This window comes from Neolamprologus multifasciatus, chromosome 6 (genome assembly GCF_963576455.1).
Source record: "Neolamprologus multifasciatus chromosome 6, fNeoMul1.2, whole genome shotgun sequence".
In the NCBI taxonomy this organism is placed as follows: Eukaryota; Metazoa; Chordata; class Actinopteri; order Cichliformes; family Cichlidae; genus Neolamprologus; species Neolamprologus multifasciatus.
The window spans coordinates 32,559,165-32,580,829 of NC_140444.1; the positions used below are offsets into that span (position 1 = coordinate 32,559,165).

General features: G+C 40.9%; 1 protein-coding gene across 1 annotated transcript; it reads left to right on the forward strand.

Moving 5' to 3' along the window:
* Window positions 1-147: 147 nt before the first annotated feature.
* Window positions 148-20,166, forward strand: tmprss6 (transmembrane serine protease 6). The gene is made up of 18 exons (XM_085162647.1): window positions 148-372; window positions 4,106-4,238; window positions 5,709-5,851; window positions 6,308-6,375; window positions 8,424-8,611; window positions 8,717-8,758; window positions 9,730-9,934; window positions 10,188-10,324; window positions 10,833-10,945; window positions 11,131-11,240; window positions 11,766-11,908; window positions 12,025-12,123; window positions 13,834-13,947; window positions 14,641-14,757; window positions 14,963-15,131; window positions 15,705-15,982; window positions 18,826-18,962; window positions 19,731-20,166. Exons 1-18 carry the CDS (start codon window positions 283-285, stop codon window positions 19,893-19,895), a joined length of 2,451 nt encoding a protein of 816 aa, XP_085018773.1. The 5' UTR covers window positions 148-282; the 3' UTR covers window positions 19,896-20,166.
* Window positions 20,167-21,665: the final 1,499 nt, after the last annotated feature.

The following is a 21,665-nucleotide window of genomic DNA, read 5'->3' on the forward strand; positions in this document are numbered from 1 at the left end:
CCTCCCAGTTATATCGAACCATCAGTTCTTGCTTTGCTGATGCATAGAGGTAAGTCAGCTAACTCTGAGTGACACGCTGAAGCCAAATGAGGTTTGGGAAATATTGACTGTCTTTTTTTGAACCTTTGGACTTGCAAACAGAAATGGGACTGCTCTTTGTCTGTCAGAGCAACATGTGCAGCTCTGTGATTACCAAAGATGGCTGGTAAAAGACTTTTGGTTGGAAATTCAGAACTCAGCGAACCCTCGTGGATGTCAAGATGATTTCTCAAGGACCAAGAAATGTGGTGTGATGCAATGGCACTTGGCCACGGGTCAAAGAAGTCCGTATCCTGTGACCAGGGGATCACACATGCTTCTCTAAGCAATGGGGTCAGTAATACTGAAACATTAAAACTGCAGCAATGCACTCTGATCTATGTCCTTTGTCCTACATGTCCTACATACATGTTTCCATAAACTGTGTCAATATGCTTTGTAACAATCAGGTGTGTTTGATTGGGATTTGCAGATATCTAATAAATATAATAACATTTTAAACAAATTGATACCTACTTCCCAAACATAACTTAACTAAATGTTAACTAAATGATTCACTAGTGAAACTAAATGATTCACTACCTTTTCATTTTTATTTAAGTTTGGTAGAATTCTATTTCAAAGAAAAACAAGACTCTCTGCTAAGTTGATGACATCACATTTTGAATTCTAAGTGGATGACATCACACTCCATTTGCACTCCCTGACATCACACTCCAGATCAAAGGATCAAAGGGAAATTGAGCAATAACATTCTCTCAAAAGTCATTAAGTCTCAGAACTGTGCAACTGTATAGGAACACACCACGAGCCAACTTTTAGACAAAGATTTGACACGTTAAGTGTATGCAACAAAACACAAACCCAAACCCAGATCGAATAGAAAAAATATCATTCGACATTGTTCGACAAAAGACAAGAAAAATGCAACATATGCAGCAAAACATTGATCCCCAGGAAGGGACCTCATCGGCCGCTGTTAGCCCTAAGCAGCAAAACCCAAACCCAAGAGGGAAAAACAAGGCACCAAATGAGGGGACTCCACCTGATGCTGCCAAACCAAAGGGTGCAAACAAGAAGAAGATGCAGAAAAATACAAACCCAAACCCCAGAGCCAGAAACCCTGGACCCAATCGAGGGCCTGTGCAACATCAGCCCAATGCCCACTTTAAACCCAATAATGGGCCTGGGCAACACTGGCAAAATCCACAGTTTTTGCCAAAACAAGGGCCTGTGCAACATCAGCCCAATGCCCACTTTAAACCCAATAATGGGCCTGGGCAGCACTGGCAAAATCCATGGTTTTTGCCAAAACGAGGGCCTGTGCAACATCAGCCCAATGCCCACTTTAAACCCAATAATGGGCCTGGGCAGCACTGGCAAAATCCATGGTTTTTGCCAAAACGAGGGCCTGTGCAACATCAGCCCAATGCCCACTTTAAACCCAATAATGGGCCTGGGCAACACTGGCAAAATCCACACTTTTTGCCAAAACGAGGGCCTGTGCCACATCAGCCCCATCCTGACCATAACACCAACGATGGGCCACCTCAGCCACAGCCTCACTTAACACCAAATGATGGCAGTCGTCCATACAATGAGACTGATGAACTGGGTGCGCTGAGATTCAACCTGCAGGAGGCTCAGCACATGTGCAAAACCAATCTTTATAAAATGACAGCTGCAAACCACAAAGCTGCTGCAGCTAAAACTCAGAATGATTGGGTTCGTCTGCAGCTACAGTGCTGCAGACAAAACGCTCAAAAAACCATCCTTGAGCTCCAAAAACAGCTGGAAGAGGCTCGTAGAAAGACACCCGAGGAGAACTTCACCCCTGAGGTAAGTGAGGCTCCTGTTGAAGACAGCAACACAGCTGTCACAGCTGCAGAGCTGAGTGTGGACGCTTCAACACAAACTGCAGAAGCTCCACACACAGACTCTACAGACGTAAAAACTGTTCGAGAAGCTGAGTTGGAGGTCCAGTGCAAAAAACAGCAAGAAGAGATCGAACAACTCCGTGAGCAGCTCCTCAAAACTCAAAAGAATCTTGAAGAGGAAGTTGCAAAGCGCAACAATCAGGAACAAAGAGCCAACTGTGAGCTCGCTGAGCTGAAAGACAAACTCAGCACCAGTGAGGCTCTTTGTGAAAAAAATGATTTGAAGGTGCAAAATTTAAAAGAAGAGCTGGAGAAAACCAAAGCTTCCCACCAAGAAATCGTGGAGCAAAACCTGGAGAACACAACAATCTGCAACCAACTCGGGCAAGCAGAGGAAGAAAAGATCACACTTCAGGAGTTTTTGCTGTCTCTGCAAGAGACAATAAAAAAGCAAGAAGACCAGTCCAACGTTGCCAATCCTGAAAATTCTCCAGCCCAAAACGACACACTCCAGGAGAATCAGGCAGAAAAAGAGGAGACCAGCGCTACCAAACCAGAAAGTCCAGCGGCCCGAGATGACCAAGTGCCAGAAGAAAAACCAAAAAAGAAAAAGAAGCGCAACTGGTTTTCGAGACTATTCACTTAAGTGACTTCCACTCCGTCTCCTATAAAATGACAGTAATATACAACTAAATATTATCAGTCACTTCCAGTGCCAAAACACCCATTTTAAAGCATATTTGCTTTAATATTTAGTTGTGTATAATTTTGTCATCGGCTCCACCCCCCCAACCGGTCGCGGCAGATGGCCGCCCCTCCCTGAGCCTGGTTCTGCCGGAGGTTTCTACCTTTTGAAAGGTAGTTTTTCCTCCCCACTGTCGCCAATTGCTTGCTCATAGGGGATTGTTGGGTTTTTTCTTTAGTTCAGTTCAATTCAATTCATTTGTATGTAAATACTGTTGGATTGAATTGAACTGAATTAAAGAAGATTTTTAGGAGACGGAGTAGTCACTGAGTGAACCAGGGTATTATAACATCTTACCCATGAAAAACTACGATCAACCAATCAAATAAACAATTGAATTTAACAAAACATTTGAAGTGTGAACATTTTGTCTCATTTAAAACATGTGAAAATGTCCAATTATAACAACCTAACAGCAGAAATAAAAATGTTTACATCCTGGTTGAAAACATTGTTCTGTGAATGATATCCACTGTGTCTGTGCTGTTGATGCCTTTTGAAAAAAAAGTCTAAAGTATTGTAGTTGAGTACAGCTCCAGGTTTTGTACAGAGCACTTTCCATTTGCTGTAACTTTACTCTGCTATCTCATCAATAATGAATTTGATCATCATCTGTTCCCTGAATGCAATTGACACCCTCTTCTCAACGAGAAGCCTGGGCTCGGGTGGGCCTGAGTGTCCTGGAGGTACTTTCCCTGCCGGATACACGGGTGGCCAGGTCGTGTGCCCGGCGGGACTGTCGAAAAGTTAATAGCTATATTTGCAAAGCCCTTTATTAAAATATGCTTTCATGACATTATTGTTTGTCGGACGGTGGTCAGAGCTATCAGTGGCTGATGAGTGGGACATGAAATGTCACCTCTCGGGACACTGGGGAGGGAGCCTGAGTTAGTGTCTTGGGTTGAGAGATACTGACCTCAATAAACAGCTTGAGGATCTGCAGCTGTATGGTCTGGACTTTCAGGTGAGGAGAGGAGCTGAGCTGGAGACATCTGACAGAGGCCCTGGTTCAGAAGATCTTAAACTCCCAGTTTGAAGTGAAGACAGAGCTGAGTGTAAAAGCAAAGATCTCAATTTACTCTCTGAGCTGCGTCCTTATCTTCACCTACGGTCATAAGCTTGATTTTAAGATGGAAAGAACGAGATCACGGATACAAGCAGCAGAAATAAGCCTGTGTGAGGCTCAGTCATTTCATTTTTATTTTTTGAAGATGCAACATCCCAAAGGTGTATATAGAAAACATGTTGATCCTGAAGCATTTATTGAAGCTTCTGAGCTATTTGTGTAATCTTCTCCTGAAGTTCTCGGGTAGATTTGGCCTTTCGATTGGGAATTTAACATCTCGTACAAAGTTAAAGACTTTTATTTAAAACAAAGGATGCCACAGCGTTGGGACTGTCTCTGTCAGATTCTTTGTAGATCATGTTAAGCTTTTGTTTTCAGGTGGGAGCTGCTACACAAGCTGTGGCTCCGCCCACTAGGAAGTCTCGGTCCTGCAAGTGTGTCCTTGCCTTCCTCATCATCCTCATTGTCATCATTATAGCTGCAGCAGGAATTTTGGCTTGGTATTTCCTGGGTGAGCAAAACATTGTCTCTCATTTTGTTAATATTTTAAGTATTTTAAGTTTAAGTCTCAAGTTGTGCTCCTGACAATGACAATGCTGTGTGAGTGGCCACATGTATACAGCATCTACAAAATGTGGTTTGCATGTTTACCTATGATCTTTTGCAACATGCTCAGTTTCAAATAACTGTCAAGTCATGAGGATTATTTGAGGATAGTAGTCATCATGTGCATGAGAAGCTGGCTCCGTAACTGTACTGCTTATCGGGATATAATTTAAAGACCCAAACCAGAACACCATACGTTTGGATCCCTGTAGAATTGCTGTTTTGGCAAAGGATATGTACTTCAGGATATGATGGAACTGGAGAAACATTTAAATGCTTTGCAACCAGATCAAATTTGCAACACGCCAACAGGAATCACATCCTGAACCAAGGCCAACTCTTCCAATTGCCAAACATTAAATACCAAATAATATTTTTCTGACATACGCTATTGACCATGCAGCCGTTATGGAGTACTATCTAAATGTAATATTTTAGTTGTCTCTCAGCTGACTAAAACATGTTGGTCCTGCAATGACTACAGAAGCCAGGGTCATGCATTTTTATCGGAAGGAGCAAGGCAACAGAATTCAGTTGACCACAAGCTGTAATTTAGTGACATCTAATCATGAAATTTTACAAACAAACCTAGTTAGGCAGCACGGTGGCATGGTGCTTAGCACTATTGCCACACAGGTCCTGAGTTCAATTCCACCATCAGGCCTGTGTTGAGTTTGCATGTTCTCCCCATGTTTGCGTGGGTCCCCTCTGGGTTAATAGACTGATCTAAATTGCCTATAGGTGTGAATGTGGGTGCGAATGGCTGTCTGTCTCTGTGTGTTAGCCCTGCAACTAAGGGGGACATGTCCAGGGTGTACCCCACCAGGGTGTAACCCACCTCTCGCCCAATGAGAGCTGGGATATGATAGCCCCGTGACCCTGAAAAGGATAAGCAGAAGCGAATGGATGGATGGAACTTAGAGTTAGTGTGTAAAATAATAAGAGTTGATATTGTCCTATCTGTGTTGTAGTTTAGTGGTCAAGCAGGTACCAGCTGTGATTCTAAAATGTAAATGTAAGGCTTGAATTAGGTTGACAAGGATGTGGTAAAGAAGCAGAAACTCACAGACAGCTAGGGAAAGCAAATCAGAGTCAGTTTGAGATGCTATATTTATAATGGTACCACACACGTATACTGAAATACAGTGAGCAAATATTTTCCAGTTTCCTTTTATCTTGCCTTTCATGCCTATTCTTAGCACAAATGAGCTGTCCCATGGCTCATTATCATACGACAGATGAAGAACATTGGATCACTGTTATGATACTGTTATTATGTATTATGATAGCATCACAGTTACTCTTTGATGTCTTTAATTTCTGTAATTTCATTTCTAGTCTATTTATGCTGTGTTGGTCCACATTTCTGTAACAGAATACAAGGTTTGGGTGTTAGAGGCTCGTGTCCAGCAGCAGTACACTGCCTACTTATCCATCCTCAACAGGAACTTCTCTACTGATCTGTCCTCTCACAACAGTCCTGTTTTCAAGAAAGAAGCCAAGGGCGTCGAGAGGATGGTGAGCAGGGACCATGAATTCCTCTGATGCAGATGTCCTAAAAATTTAGGTCACTTCATAGGTGATCCTGTCAGTTTCAAAGGCTTTCTGTTTTTCCACTAATTTTCACAATGTAATCTTAACAAGTAAACAATAACAAAAAAGGGACTGAAATAAATAACGCTTAGCAAGTTTGTTTAGGTACTGTAGATGAAATAATTCTGGACAACAAACAGTTGTTATCATTAAAGTACATTACACTAATAAGCCATAGACCAGAACAGAAGAAGAGCAGACTGTAGTCAGATTAGTCAGAACCACACAGCACAGCAAAAATAATACATTATAAATTAGCATTCAGGAGGCTATGTTTGGCAGTATAAAGTACATATAGTGCATGTGTACTGACAGGAATACTACCATCCTGCACCTGAATGATTTAATGTGAACAGCTGATAGTGTTTTGCTTTCTTTCAGGTAGAGAATATTATGAAAGGTTCGATTCTTTCTCGATACTTCAACTGCACCACTGTGTTTGCCTTTGGGTATGTACATTACATTTTTTCTTCACATAGTCATAAGTCAGAGTCATAACAACAGGAATGGGGCAGTATTGTAGTTTAGTGGTAGACTAGGTGCCAGCAGTGATTCTAAAATACAAATTGAGCCTTGAACTAGGTTGATAAGTAGTGAATATTGTGCCATCATGACTCCAAGTTCAGTTCAAGTTTTTGTCAACGAGAGGATATTTTCTACTGTTAAGCTTTGAGTAAAATTCAAAATCTACACTGTTCTCCACATTTTTTCTTAAAACTAACCTCTGAAAAATATCTTTGTGGCTTTAACATACAGTAAGCTTTTACTCTGTTTTGAATAAGGGAGCAGCCACCAGTTGTTTCTTTATAGTGGTTGGTGTTTTATGCTAACTGCTACAATACTGATGTGTTTCAACAAGTTCAGAATCTACCGCTTTCTGAACTGACAAAAACTGAAGATGATCAACTTTATCTTACCAACAGTTTTAGGTATATTATGGTAAATGGTCTGTATTTGTATAGCACTTTTACTAGTCCTAGGGACCCCAAAGCGCTTTACACACCCAGTCATCCACCCATTCATACACTGGTGAAGGCAAGCTACAGTTGTAGCCACAGCTGCCCTGGGGCAGACTGACAGAAGCGAGGCTGCCATATCGCGCCATCGGCCCTTCTGGCCAACACCAGTAGGCGATAGGTGAAGTGTCTTGCCCAAGGACACAACGACCGAGACTGTCTGAGCTGGGGCTCAAACCGGCAACCTTCCGATTACAAGGCGAACTCCCAACTCTTGAGCCATGATCGATTATAATCAACCCAAGATCATGAGGTAAAAGTACCAACTGTATTGCAGTCATGCGTGTTTCTATAGACTGTATACAAAAAGCTCGACATGGCAACCTTAAAATGATAAACTACAGACTATAGACTGATTGTACAGCTCAGAATTCACCTTGTTCAGATGTTGTTGTTTTATTTTTCATTTCTTTTTTCTTTTTATTTATACTGTAAATTTGCAGATTTTAGCTGGGAAGTTGCTTTTGGGCCCAAACAAGTGAAACACTGTGACTATTTAAGAAACTGTCATTTTTGGTATTTCACCAAATACCTGCACAAACAAGCATACTTATGACAACATGAAGCCATAGGCACCAAATACTTTCAATCAGTAAAGACAGTAAAACACTAGAAGTCAAAAGTTTGGACACATCTTCTCATTTAATGGTTTTTCTTTATTTTTACTACTTTCTACCTTTGTAGATACATGCTGAAGACATCACATATGAAGCAAGATATATGGAATTATGTAGAAAAAAAGTTGGTAAATATATCTAAATAGGTTTTATATTTTAGATTCCTGAAAGTAGCCACTCTTTGCTTTGTTGACAGTGCTGCAAACCCTTGGCCCTCTCTCAATGCGCTTCATGATGTAGTCACCTGAAATGGTTTTCATGTCACAGGTGTGCCTTGTCAGTGTTCATTTGTGGAATTTCTTGCCTTCTTTGTCTGACACTGTTGGGGATTTATTCAAAATTGAAGGCACACTGAGCCAGAATGGCGACCACAGCAGCCTGCAGCGACATTACATCCCATCCAGTTTACCTTTATTTTGACCATAATTTCGTTTTCAACAGGACAGTGACCCCAAACACACCTCCAGGCTGTGTAAGGGCTATTTGACCAAGGAGCAGAGTGATAAAGTGTTGCACCAGATGGCCTGTTCTCCTCAATCACATAAACTAAACCCAAACGCAATGGTTTTGGATAAGACTGTTTAAGACTATTGGAAAACTATTTCAGGTGACGACCTCATGAAGTTCATTGAGAGAATGCCAAGAGTGTACAAAGCAATCTAAAATATAAAAGGTGTTTTGAGTTATTTCACACGTTTTTGTTTCCTACATAATTTCATATGCTCATTCATAATTTTGATGCTTTCAGTGAGAATGTACAATGTGAATAGACGTGAAAATAAAGAAAAACCATGAAATTAGAAGGTGTGTCCAAACTTTTGACTGGTCTTTCATCGAGTCTTGGTTGTCTTTTTGTCTCTGCAGGGAAGGAAGTGTTGTGGCTCACTTCTGGATACTGCTGAACATACCCAGCAGCCATGCCGAGGGAGTCACGCTGGAGAAGGTCAGAAGGAGCCTGGTGGAGGGCCTGAAGGGGTACAGCAGGTCAAAGGTGGAAGAGACAGCCAGCTTTGATGGATACCTTTTCCATCTCCCTACACTATCTGTCAGTGGTGAGAGGAAGAACATGGGCAGAAAAACAGCTAAAGGAAGATTTAAATTGAAATTTAATGTACATTTAATTTAATTTCTGTTTCTTTTTGTTCTGCTCCCTACAGAAACTGACCCCAAAGTTGTAAAACTTTTGAAAGCCTCATTTGGTATCAGATTTTATTTCAGTTTGTTTATAATTTTTTGTTTTGTATTAATTAATTCATGTACCGGAACTTTAATTACAAGTAGCACAGTCCACTGTACATTTGACAAGAAATAAAGTAACTCATGGGAACAAAGGCAAACAGGATTTTATGTTGAGCATGCTTCTCAGTATAATTTAATTTATTATACTGTATACTTAATTCACTGAACAAATGTGATTTTGGGGTGAAAGGCAAAACATTTTAAAGCCTTATTTTGACATTTGAACTCCACCTCTATTAATGATTATGCATCATTATTTAATTGGCAACATTTAATACATCATAGTTTAACTACATCATAGTACAGGTAGTCTATATGTTTAATTTTGAAATGACTTTAAAATGTTTTGAAAGGGGCATAATAATAACAAGATAAAAACAATGGAACTTGGATACTAACTAACAACTGAATTATTTAAATATGCTAACAAAATATTTAACTTGCAAAAGTAAATGTTCTGATTCAGATGGCTAAGATATAAGATATTTTCTGTCCAAATCTCTAGTAATGTTAATGGAATGTAAATGTTAATGTAAACTGTTAACTAGTGCTTTGGAAGATAAATAGTGCAAAACATTTTCTAGGTTTTATGCTAGCTAGCTCGAATGCTAATGTTAGCAGCTTTATTAGCACAGACACCAAAAACTCTATAAACTGATTTTCTCTTGTGTTATACTTTTATATGGCATATTGTTCTAGTTTAGTTTGATCTTTTAATTATTTCTTTTTAGACAATTCCTTTTAACGTAATAGCTCCATATCTAAAGTCAAAGTAAAACTTTATATTTAGTGTAATGTCATCAATCCCTATCAGCTTAAGTTAAACCATAGAAACAAAAGCCATTGAAGTTTAACATTTACAAATCCCATCATCTGTGCGCAAAAGTACAGACTCAGTTCTGACTTTAATTCTTACCTTTTTTGCCCCAAGACTGCTACCGCTATCAGAAGGTGGTGTCCAGCAGCCCCGTTCTGCTCCGTGGCCCTAACACACAGCGTTCCTCCTGTCTGTGGCACCTCCAGACCACCCCAGGCTCCCAGCTTGAGCTCCATATGGAGTGGCTGCTTCCAGAGTGCAGTGACAGACTGCTGGTGTACAACTCGCTCACCCCTGCTGATAATCATCTCATCACATCGTGAGTCTCTCCTAACAATATAAGTATATTTAGACTGATACACAGCACTGTGAGGCATTAATGTAAAGTGACAGGAATATTTAAAAACTACAAAATGAAATCAATATTTGGCCTGACTTTTAAAATAGGATGATCTACACATATCTAGGCCTCTATAGTTCCTGTTATAGATGTCCAAAATATAAACTCATACTAACACGTTATTATCACTATCATTTATGGGCTCTGTGCAACTTTCCTTGCTTCCTACCAGTGTGTATGGCTGCAGCAGACATGAGCACGTGGTCCGTGTCCTGTCATCAGGAGATTGGATGACAGTGGTTTGGAAACAGGGTCTATACAATTACAAGGAATCCTTTTCTTTGTCTGTGCAGGCTTGGGAACACCAGGGTAAGCCTACCTGAATGTTTTGCACTTCTCTCTGGTAAAAAATGTATCATACAATAATTTGACTAAAAGTCAGCATCCTAACATGCGATGTCAACTTTCTGGTGGCACTAGAAAATTTCAGGTCATCACCCAAGTGATTATGTTACATCATCTGGAAAACGTTTTGGTATTCTGTCCAGTAGATGTTTAGATATGTCACACTATAAATGAAATTATTGACCGGTTAGTTGTGCAAGAGCTACAGGAATGACCAGAGTGAGTGGGATCTAGTCTCTGGGCAGCAAATATCAATATCCTCATGTATTTTTATGGCAATCTATCTTGGTCTTACAAAACCAATCAATCAAGAATCAATCAAGTTGTGTTCTGAAAGACATGGTAGAAATCAATCTTGTGTGGATCCTGCTATATTCATGATTCCCCCTCTTCTTTTCTGTATATATTGACATTAAATGATTATATTGTGGACTGAACAATCTTTCTTGCTTTGTGTCTTCATCATTCTTAGACTGTAATTCCACTATACAGCTGGAGGCAGTATCAGGGGTCCAAGGGACACTAAAGACACCCTTCTATCCCAGCTACTACCCTCCTGACACCAACTGTACCTGGAGCTTTACTGTAAGCCTCTCCTTCAGCCGTGCATCTTTTATTGATCCACACGTTGATTGATTATTTTATTTATCATCAAATGATCCACGTCAAACTTTGAATCACTAAAGGTAACTCGTATTAATAAATAATACTGTGAACCTGTCAAGAAATTAACTTGATGGATAAATTTACTGTCCTGTGTGTGATTTCAGATGCCCAGTGCAGGGATGGGCTTGTGTTTGACATTTGAGGGCTATGAGCTAAGCAGAGCCAGCTACAACCAGGCCTGTACCCAGGGACAGTGGATCATCCAGAATCGCAAGTAAGCTGTGCCACAAAGACCTTTTTCAGCCCAGTAAAGCAACGTTAGTGCCTATTCTGGAACTTATTATACATGTTTACACACACAAAAAGAACATTTGAGATAGCCCAACATAACACAAATCCTCATCATAACTGATATAACGGGTTGTGCTTTCAAATAGTTCCCTTTTTAGCAAATAGTCATGTGTAAAGGATTTTGTCTTTCTGTGTAATGCACAGGTGCTGAGTTCTGCTTCTTCTTAGCCTCAGTAAAAAGTATTTAGACCCTGAGAAGATTTTGTTCCCTACTGAACAACAGGGGGCAGTGTTGTGCCACACAAGCCAACCAAATCCCCTAATGTTTGAAAGCATTTTAATTCCAGTATAGGCAATTTACATTTTTTTAAATGTTTTTTAAACTCACAAATCCCTTACTTTCTTTATTTAATCAGGAAGAAACAGATCAATAGTTTCTTGTACAAGTGGAGAGGTGATGCCTTCAGGGACACGTCCCTTCACTTTCACCCTCCCTCTCCTTTCTCAGACTGTGCGGCACCAGGGCTCTGCAGCCCTACAGCGAACGTCTCTTCCTGCTCTCTACGACAACCACTGTCTTCATGACATCTGAGGTGTCACTCACAGGGCCGGGCCTTCAGCTGCAATACAGCGTCTTCAACCTGTCAGATCGTGAGTTGTGGATGCTGGAACTGACAGCCATGAAATGCTGATGAAAATATTGGGATGTCATTTTGTGACCTTTTCTCAGCATAATTTCGAGCTCTGTGTGTATTTGTGTTTTATAGCTTGCCCAGGACAGTTCCTGTGCACTGTGAACGGTCTCTGCGTGCCCATCTGTGATGGAATCAAGGACTGTCCCAATGGCCTCGATGAGAGAAACTGTGGTATATACAGGACTCCAAACATAAATAATTCTCCCTTCACATTGAGAGGGTAGAGTAAGTGCTCAAATACTGAATGTGACACATAAATGTGCCCATTCTAAGTAAAATAATGTTGAATTTATTGTCTATCAGCCACCACCCTCGTGGTGAGGCCACTTGTGACACTGGAGAGCCAAAACTGCCAGATTTATATGACATGGACGAGAGCAGAACTGTTCCAGAAAAACATCAGATATGTAAGGCTTATCAGAGTGCTGCTAATGAAAGCTGCCTGGCTTTAAATCCAGGGGTGATGTTGATCTGATCTGATGGGCCTACTCTTTAAAAACCCCATGAAAGCACTTGGAAGGCAGAAAGAATCTCTAATTTTAAAACCTGTGAGTGTTGGCAGCCTGTCAAGCTACAATGCTCTCAGTGGTTTGACTAAGGTCAAGTGTTCACTATTGATTCAGTGCTGTGAACAAAATGTTCATCCCCGTCCTGATTTTTTTGTTTTTGCACATTTTTTAAGACCTAAATATTTCAGATCATCAAGAGAATTTTAATATTAGACAAAGATAACCAGGGATAAGGGTAAAAGCTATCTAAACCTTCCTGGCCCTGTGTGATGAAGTAAGACATCTAAAAAAGGTGAGATAAAAAGTCAGTGACATCTATCAGTCTGGAAAGGGTTAGAATGCCATCTCTAAGGCTTTGGGACTCACAGTAAACTACAGTGAGAGTCATATCCACAAAAGGAGAAACCTTGGAACAGTGAACCTTTCGAGGAGTGGCTGGCCTACCAAAATTACTCCAAAAGTGCATTGAAGACTCATCCAGGAGGCCACAAGAGAACCTAGAACAACATCTAAAGAACTGCAGGACTCATTTGCCTTAGTTAAGGTCAGAGTTCAACAACACTGAGAAAGAAACTGGGCAAAAATGGCCTCCATGGGAGAGATCAAGGAGAAAAAAAAGAACACAAAGGCTCGTCTGACATTTGCCAAGGTTTACATCTGGTGTAAAACTAGCACTGCATTTCATGAAAACATCATCATACTAACAGTTAAACATGGCGGTTGGTGGTAGAGTGATGGTCTGGGCTGCTTTGCTCGATGACTTGCTGTAACTGGTGGAACCACAGATTCTGCTCTGTGCACGAAGATCCTGAAGGTGAACCACTGAACCACTCAGGCTGAACGACCGCTTGGTTCATAGGGCAATTACTTTTTCACATAGGGTCAGGTAGATTTGGATGGCTATTTTCCATTAATAAATAAAATCATCATCATTTATAAACTGCATTTGGAATTTACTCAGGTTATCTAACATTTAACTATGACAAACATGCAAAAACATAATACCAAAAATATGGAAGCGACAAAGACTAATGCTGATGCTATACTAATTTACAGAAAGTAAAATATGCTAGCCACAAATTCAGACATATTTACTGCATATTTCTGTTATACAAAAGCATCGAAAGCACTTTATTTAATAACTTTTTCAAATGTACTCTCTAATAAAACTCCTCTTTTGCTTTTCTCCTAATAAACATAATCCAGCATACATTAAATCAAGCTATTCATTATCTACTGCGACACACTCAAAATACATTTAATCTGTAAATAAGAAGCACAGTGGGCTAACTCATGTTACACGTCTGAGTTTTTCTACAATATTTTGTCAGTGAACGGTTCTGAATGTAGTGTTTACATGTGTGTCTCTCAGTATGTGTGGCACAATACAAATGTCCAGAGGACAGTCAGTGTGTGGACTACTACAAAGTGTGTGACCAACACCCAGACTGCCTTGAAGCTACCGATGAGATGAACTGCACTGAAGGTAACAGGCTGCAAGTGTCCTTCTTTTCACACATAAAATACTTCCACAGCTGTCGGCAAAAGGTAGTTGGAAAAATCACTACGATCCCCCTTTTTGGAATATATGTAGTACATGTAGTTTTCCTATGTGCTGTATAACGAAATGTTAACCAAAGCCTCCATTCACCTTTTAAAATGCTTTGCTTATAAAAAGTGTGCTTTAAGATGTAACCACCCAGACGTCATTTTAAATCATTGATTCATTCAGGCATTCAAATACTTTTCTGACATCCATCTCCGAGGTGTCTGACTTTTTAATTAGAAGGTGACAGTTAGAAAGATGCATGAAGGTGAGGGATAGGAAGGTGTGGGTTGCATGCAGCAAAGCGCCCACGGCAGAATCAAACCCTGCCTGTCTGCTGCCACAGGGACAGACAAAAACATATCTGTTTTCAGTGATGTAGTGTCCTGTTTTTATCTTGTCCTGCATCCTTTTGGAAGACCCAAATGACTTTGTCCTGAACATCTCAACAGTAACAGGCACCACATGCTTATTGGTTCCTTTTAGCTTCAAGCTGAACTGATGAGGGAAGCAGACACAGGCCATGATGTAAACTGTACACAGGCTCTATTAGAAAATCAGCCAACTCTGAGATTCCTGAACTTTATTGTTTAATTGCATCAAATATAAATGTATACTTGTGTCCATGCCCAGGCGTGCAGTGTACAGATATGACCTATGTGTGTGCCGACGGAACGTGTCTGAAGAAACCAAATCCTGAGTGTGACTTTGTCACTGACTGCCCTGACGCCTCCGATGAGAAACATTGTGGTAAGAAGACTCGATCACCTAACACCTTCTAACTTTCTAACTTTAGTCTCATTATTTTAATTGTATCACATTTAAATTTTGAGACCTCTGTGTGCTTCTATGTCAGAGACTTTGTTTCAATAACTCGCGAGCATTTTATTTGAAATGTATTCGCTCACACTGCGTGCATCAGTGTGTTTAAACATACCTGTGTGTGTGTATCCAGAGTGCGGCCTGAGGCAGTTCTCCAGCCGCATCGTTGGGGGAACGGACGCCTCAGAGGGGGAGTGGCCATGGCAGGCCAGCCTGCAGGTGCGGGGTAACCACATCTGTGGTGGCGCTTTAATCGCCAGTCAGTGGGTGGTGTCGGCTGCCCACTGTTTCTATGACGACCGGTAAGGGCAGGAAACAAGAAGGAAGGAAGTGGTGTGATGACTTAAATGTTAGAAAGTGCTGTTAATAAGAAGACAACCAGAGTTTCTCTGTTGTGTAAAGATTAAAATATTCTCATCCTCTGCCGTGACTTTGATGGAGCATTTTAGTCGTGGTTTTATAAATCAAGTTTATTTCTGCTGCTGCTTCCTCATTCTGTCCTTCGGGTGCATCTTTGCTGACCGGGGTTTAACTGTGACAGCCTGTCTGAGTCAGAGGCAGAGTATTTATGTATTTGTATACACTCAACCCCACAATCTGGACCATCCCCAAAAACTATAGCTGCAGCATCCTCTAGAGCATTACCTATTTTTCTCTGCTTAATTTTCTTGCATGGTGATTAAAAGCTTATGCAGTCTTCAGAGTCTGTGGATGAGGAAGATAAAAAAGCTGAAAAAGTATAAACAGATATTTCTTGGCATGAGTTAATACTGCTAACTGTGTGGGTGTTTTCTTTTTAAATAGCTCAGGAAAAAAACGCTTTCTTGTTGGCCCTACAACACATTTGACCTCTTTGTGTTCTGCTCCTGCTGCAGTCTCTACTCCCCCTCAGTGTGGACAGTCTACCTTGGCAAACTTCTGATCAACCGTAGCAGCCCTACAGAGGAGGTGGCGCGGGTCCAACGCATCCATCTTCATCATTACTATGACGATGAGTCCCACGACTACGACCTGGCCCTGCTCAAGCTGGACCGGCCCGCCGCTGCGCTGCTGGCTGGGCACGCTCGACCCACCTGCTTGCCCCCACCAACGCACCAGCTGGAGCCAGGCCTGCTCTGCTGGGTCACTGGCTGGGGGGCACTCCATGAGGGGGGTGAGCTTGGAAAACAGGGAAGGGGAGGGCTTGAAGGATGTGCAGAGAAGCTAGAGTATGGAATAGCAAATTACAGTATTTTTTAATAACCAGTAAACCTGCTATGGCAGCGATTTCCAAGTTTTTGGTTTGACCTCTCAAAATGCTTCCATATCTGCTACACTTTATCACCTCAATTTGCTTTATATTGTAAAGTAAAGACTCTACAATAGTATAGAAAAACCCCAACAATCAGACAAACCTCTATAAGCAAGCACCTCTGACAGGTCTTGGTGAGACTTCCCTGGTGAGCTGGGGCTTTTTATGTTCACTCATTGCCTGCACGGGCTTCTTTCAGAAACTCCAGTTTCCTCCCACAGTCCAGAAACATGCGTATTAGGTTAACTGGTGATTTTGAATTTGTTGTAGGTTAGATTTTAGAGTGTGTGGTTGTCTCTCTGCTTTGGCGTGATGATGGACTAGAGACATGTCCTTGTGTACCGTGCCATCTGGACTACTTTTTGTCTGGAAATGACATTAAAATATTGAAATAAAACTGCAAAGACACAGGTCCATTTCAGTAACTTGAACGAGCTGACAGAAGGTTTAACAGTCTGTGACCTAGCCATCTGCTGTTCATGGCAGCTGTGCCAGTAATAAACCCAAACTTTAAACCTTTAATAAATGAGTATTAGCCACAGAGACCAGTTTTTTCCCCTTGTTTATTTCTGCTGTAAAGTTGGGCAGTTTGATATAGGAGACCGTGGCAACTGGCTTGCTTTCAGAGGCAGCCTCAAGTGGCCATCCATATTTATTAGAGCAAAGTTTAATCAGTTTCCTCTATGATCAAACATCTTGGAGGTTTAAAATTCATCTTCTGACATTTTAAATGGATTGCTGTTTTCAGGTTGGGGACCTCTATCCTACCTGCCTCTCAAAACAGTCATTTTTCATTCTCCACGATCATAAATCACATTGAGCTACAGGCTGCTTTATGCACAGACACAACAACAGACCTTAAAAGACACTTAAATCCCACTGAGCAGTTTCATAAACACTACTAGTCCTAGAGTGATGTTACATTTACTGCTTTAAAAATGGAAGGTTTACTCTAAAAGAAGAGCACTCACTCACTTTTTAGTTTTTCTTTTAAGCAAGTTTGACTCCTGTTGCAGGATGATTACCGACTTATGTATTATTCAGTGTGATGCATCATTTTCACAACCAAATGACTGTGTGGTTTTTAAAAACATCCTTTTGTCAGTGCATGCGAGATATGGGGAGTTTTTGTGCAGATGGTGATGTGGAGGCAAGTGGGTGTGCTATTTTGATATCTGAGCAAACACACATGGAAAAAAAAACCTAATTTAAATCAAAAAGGCAGGAGGAGATGGAGTGGTGTGGGTGGAAGTGGTTTCTGCTATCACGATGAACTTAATAAACTGAAGGCTGAGAGAGAGAAAAGGTGTGGGAGAACATATACTGGCATGCAACGCTTCATAAGAATCAATACAACTTTTGAGAAAAATCGAAGGTAAATTTGAATACATTAAAATGCATTTGCTTGATCATAATTGGAATAAAGCGTTTTCTTGTTACCGTAAGGGAAGACCTTTGTTGTTCATTATTAGTAAGTGAAGACACGTCAACCAGGCTTTCCAGCAAACATGGGTGCATCTGGGTTCTACACTATGGGGAACAGCAGCTGCCCACACAAAGCACGCTAAGTGTGGTCTGCCCAGATGTACCCCACATTTCACACCAGTAGCAAGGATCACAGAGGGCTGCCTAACTGTGCCCTGTGGTACATTACAGCCACCAGCTGTATGCAGCGTGGAACAGCGTTTCTGAGGTTCTGAATCAATCACCTTCTCTCAGCTTCTCAGTCTCTACTAAAACATGTTCCGTGGTTTCATTACCCTGTATAGTGTTTCATTAATATAAGTAATATGCTGGCAGACATACCCATGTAGGCCCAAAGTCGGGTGGCTGTGCCTCATTAGATAGCATGGGTAATATACCAGCTGGAAGGTTGGTGGATCAATTTCTCTGGATACTTCAGTCTACAGTGTGTCGGTGAATGCTAGACAAAGCACTTAGTTCTAGGAAAAAGTGCTTGAATTAAATGGTCTTTTCTTTGAGCCTTCTAGGAAAGTGGTTAAAATGCTCAGTTAGAGTAGAAATACCTGTGCACACACAGGATCCACAGCACCTTTGCCCCTTTAGGACCCCTGTATGAGCTTTCTATGGGCAAACACACAATGGGTTCCCTCACACCAGTCCACAAAGGGCACATTAGGCATGTTTATTGGACACTGGAGGTTGCAGAGTGTTATTAGTGCTATTGGGTGATATCTATTGCAAATGGTGCTGCACCAAAATCTTCTCTGTGATTGCTTTGCTTGCTAGCATATTGCTGCAGTTTGCATGAAAGTATGCTGATTTGTCTGCAGACAAGTCAACAGTGAAAGTTGAAAAGTGCGATGGGAAGTGAAAACGGAGAATGTTTGCCTTCACGGTGAAAGTTGTGTCTTACAGTTGAAACCAACATGTTTCAGGAGACACAGCTTTGACTCTGAACGCTAGTTAGCATTTTCCAGGCGTACTATGAGTGATGACAACCAAAACAATCAAAAGAAGGTTGTCAGTGCAGAAATGTATACCTTTTTGCAACAACCTCCCAAAAGCACTCGCAGTCAGGGAAAACTTGTTTTTCCCTCATCACTGGCCATTTCCAGACAATTGCTAATGGGTCTCTAAGCTGGTGTTGCTGGGGCCTTAAGCAGTGCACAAAGACTCAACAGCATTACGACTGAGAGGTTATTCTTTTGCCCTCTGTCACTTTGTCCTCTTACTTTTCCCAGGCACAGCCAGTAATGTGCTTCAGAAAGTTGATGTGCGCCTGGTTAGCGAGGAATCCTGCATCCGTTCCTACGGACACCTGGTTACTCCCAGAATGCTTTGTGCCGGTTACCGCAATGGAAGGAAAGATGCCTGTCAGGTACAAAGAAATACAAGCTGCATGTGCTTTGAACCTTGGCAGCAAAAATGGATCAAATGACTAAAAATGAAAAAGCAAGTGGAACTCAGAATGTCCAACACAACACTTAGCACTTCATCCCCTCAGCTCTACACATTGTTTCCTTTACAGCCTGCAGTTTTACTGTTTTGTCAGTCTCACCATTCCCGTCTAAAATATCTTTACCTGCATTTGAAAAAAGAAGAGCGAACAAAACAAGCCAAAAGAGGACCAGGCTTTGGTTTGCTGGGTGGAGATACCACACAAGTGTGTATGTAGAACTGCCAAGAAACTGTAGGTAAAATCAAAGCAGAGATTTAAATTAAACTGATTTTGTATGGATTCTCTCTTTAATATAACTAATATTACAAAAGAATCCAAATTCAATAAGTTCCTGCAGTGTTTTAAAGTTGATATGATGCAATGAAAGTAAAATTCTATGTATCACTTAGTATCGTGTAGTCCTGCTCTCTGTCAAGATGTCCTCAAAGCCACAAAAAAGGAGAAACCGATTGAAATTTTAAATATAAAAAATCCTATAATGTTATTTCCTCTTTTTAGCCCCATTTTTTAAAACACATCCATGTTATAAAATGAGTTTTAAAAGCCACATATCTAAGAACCCCTGATGATGATGATGACATAGTGAGTCACTGTAGTAATTATAAGTACTGTCAATTATTATGGTGCCTCTGTGCTGTGAAGACCCAGTCTTATTTGTGCCTCGTTAACGTTACCTCTGTCTGTTAGGGAGACTCGGGCGGTCCCTTGGTGTGTCAGGAGCCTTCAGGTCGCTGGTTCCTGGCTGGGGTGGTGAGCTGGGGTAAAGGCTGCGGGCGTCCAGACTACTACGGTGTCTACACTCGCATCACCAGGCTCACCAACTGGATAAAGCAGGTCATCAGCAGCTCCTGAGTCACTGATGTCACACTTGCACAAGAACACCAAACTGGAAGAGAGGGAAAAATGCCTTAAGGTGTTCACAGATGACCTGAGACTGGTTCTTATCCAAACAATGCAACTGTGAAATGTTAAAGGCTTTTTTCCAAAGTAACAAAAGTAATGAAATACTGAAATGATACGCCTCTAATAACTGATAGTAAAAAATGCTTTGAAATTGTACCCAGCGAACTTGTTAAATCATTTACAAGCTGAATCTTCCTCATTTGAAAGATAATAAACTTCACATGCAGCCAGGCACGTGCAGAGGGGGGGGCTAGAGGGGCTTGAGCACCCGCCGCTTTCCTGATGGGTGCCCAAAGTGCCCTTTTGTTGAGGCAACTTTTTAAAAAAAAATTATTTATTTTTTTTAATGTGTGTGTGCGTGCGGAGTCCTGTCTGTGCCCCTCAACAATAATATTTAACTATTAATCACAGTTAAATAAAATAAAAGGATCTGGCTTGCATCAGTCACATGATCACATTTAACCAATGATCGCCTTTGACGGCAGAACGCGCTGGTTACGAGCCGGGAACGAGCTCACAAAGAGCACGCACATTTTTAGCGGTCCGGAGCTGTAGGAGAAACACAAGTTAACTCAGAGACACAGACTGATGCGACAAAAACCAGTAAGTAGGTGTACAGCGTACACTGTAGTGTGTAGCACACAGGAGTATTAGCTTATTACGTACACGTTGGTAAGTTGTCTTGTTGCAACTGACGAACTGAAACAAACGAGCGTGCTGTGTGTTCAATGTGCCCCTTTTTAACTTTGAGCACCCGCCCTTTTAAACTTCTGTGCACGGCCCTGCATGCAGCCTCATATATTCTGTGTTTGCATCTCTGATTCAAAATAAATGTGAAATATGTGTAACAAGACAAGTCCACAGTCATGATACTCGCTGTGGGAGTTTATTTATACTTTTAGTACTTTTAGCCTCGAGCTGGGTACTTTGGAGGAGACTCCTATACTTCTGCAGACTCTAACTTGTTTTTGCAGCAGAGGAGGCGCCCCCTGCTGGTTATTAGAAAGAATATTGTTTTAAGGCTGCACCTTTTGGACCTGGAAGTTTTGGCTTTTGATCATATATGGTCTTTGCGTATCTAATTGCAACATAGTAAAATGTAAACCAAAGAAAGAAAAGATCATCTAATTAAAGGATGTTAAGCTGGTTTCAGTGCCCTACAGTTTGCCATTATTCTACACTACAGAAAAATCTGTCAGCACAACTCTTTCAGCTTAAACTGTGAGAGCTAAATGTTTAAAATTACAGAAATGTTTTGGTAGATCATTGCAAAGACCACTCTGTAAGTATAAAACTGAAAGTTTTTTTTTTGGTTAATTAACAGAAGTCCAGTGTTTTTGCTACTTTTGGGAGGACATGGGGGTGTTTTTTACTTTATGTTTTAACTGTGGATCCACTGGTAAGAAACAGAAATTTCTATAGTCGATAGATTACTTTGGTGTGACCTTGGGAGCATAACAGTCGGAAAAAAAATTAAAACTTAATACAGTTAAAATCTATGACTTCTTTCAGATTTTCTAAAGCTGTTGTCAATGGAAAATTGTACTGAGTAGTCAGTATAAGCTTTTAGTGATATAAGTTTATTGATGATAGAATACTGCATGATGACCTTTTCCTTGTTTAGAACTGATTGTTCTTTATGAAACGTGTTCTGATATTTGTATCTGAATCTTTCCACAGCGATAGTAAGAAGTTGAACAAGCAGTTCTGACCTCGCAC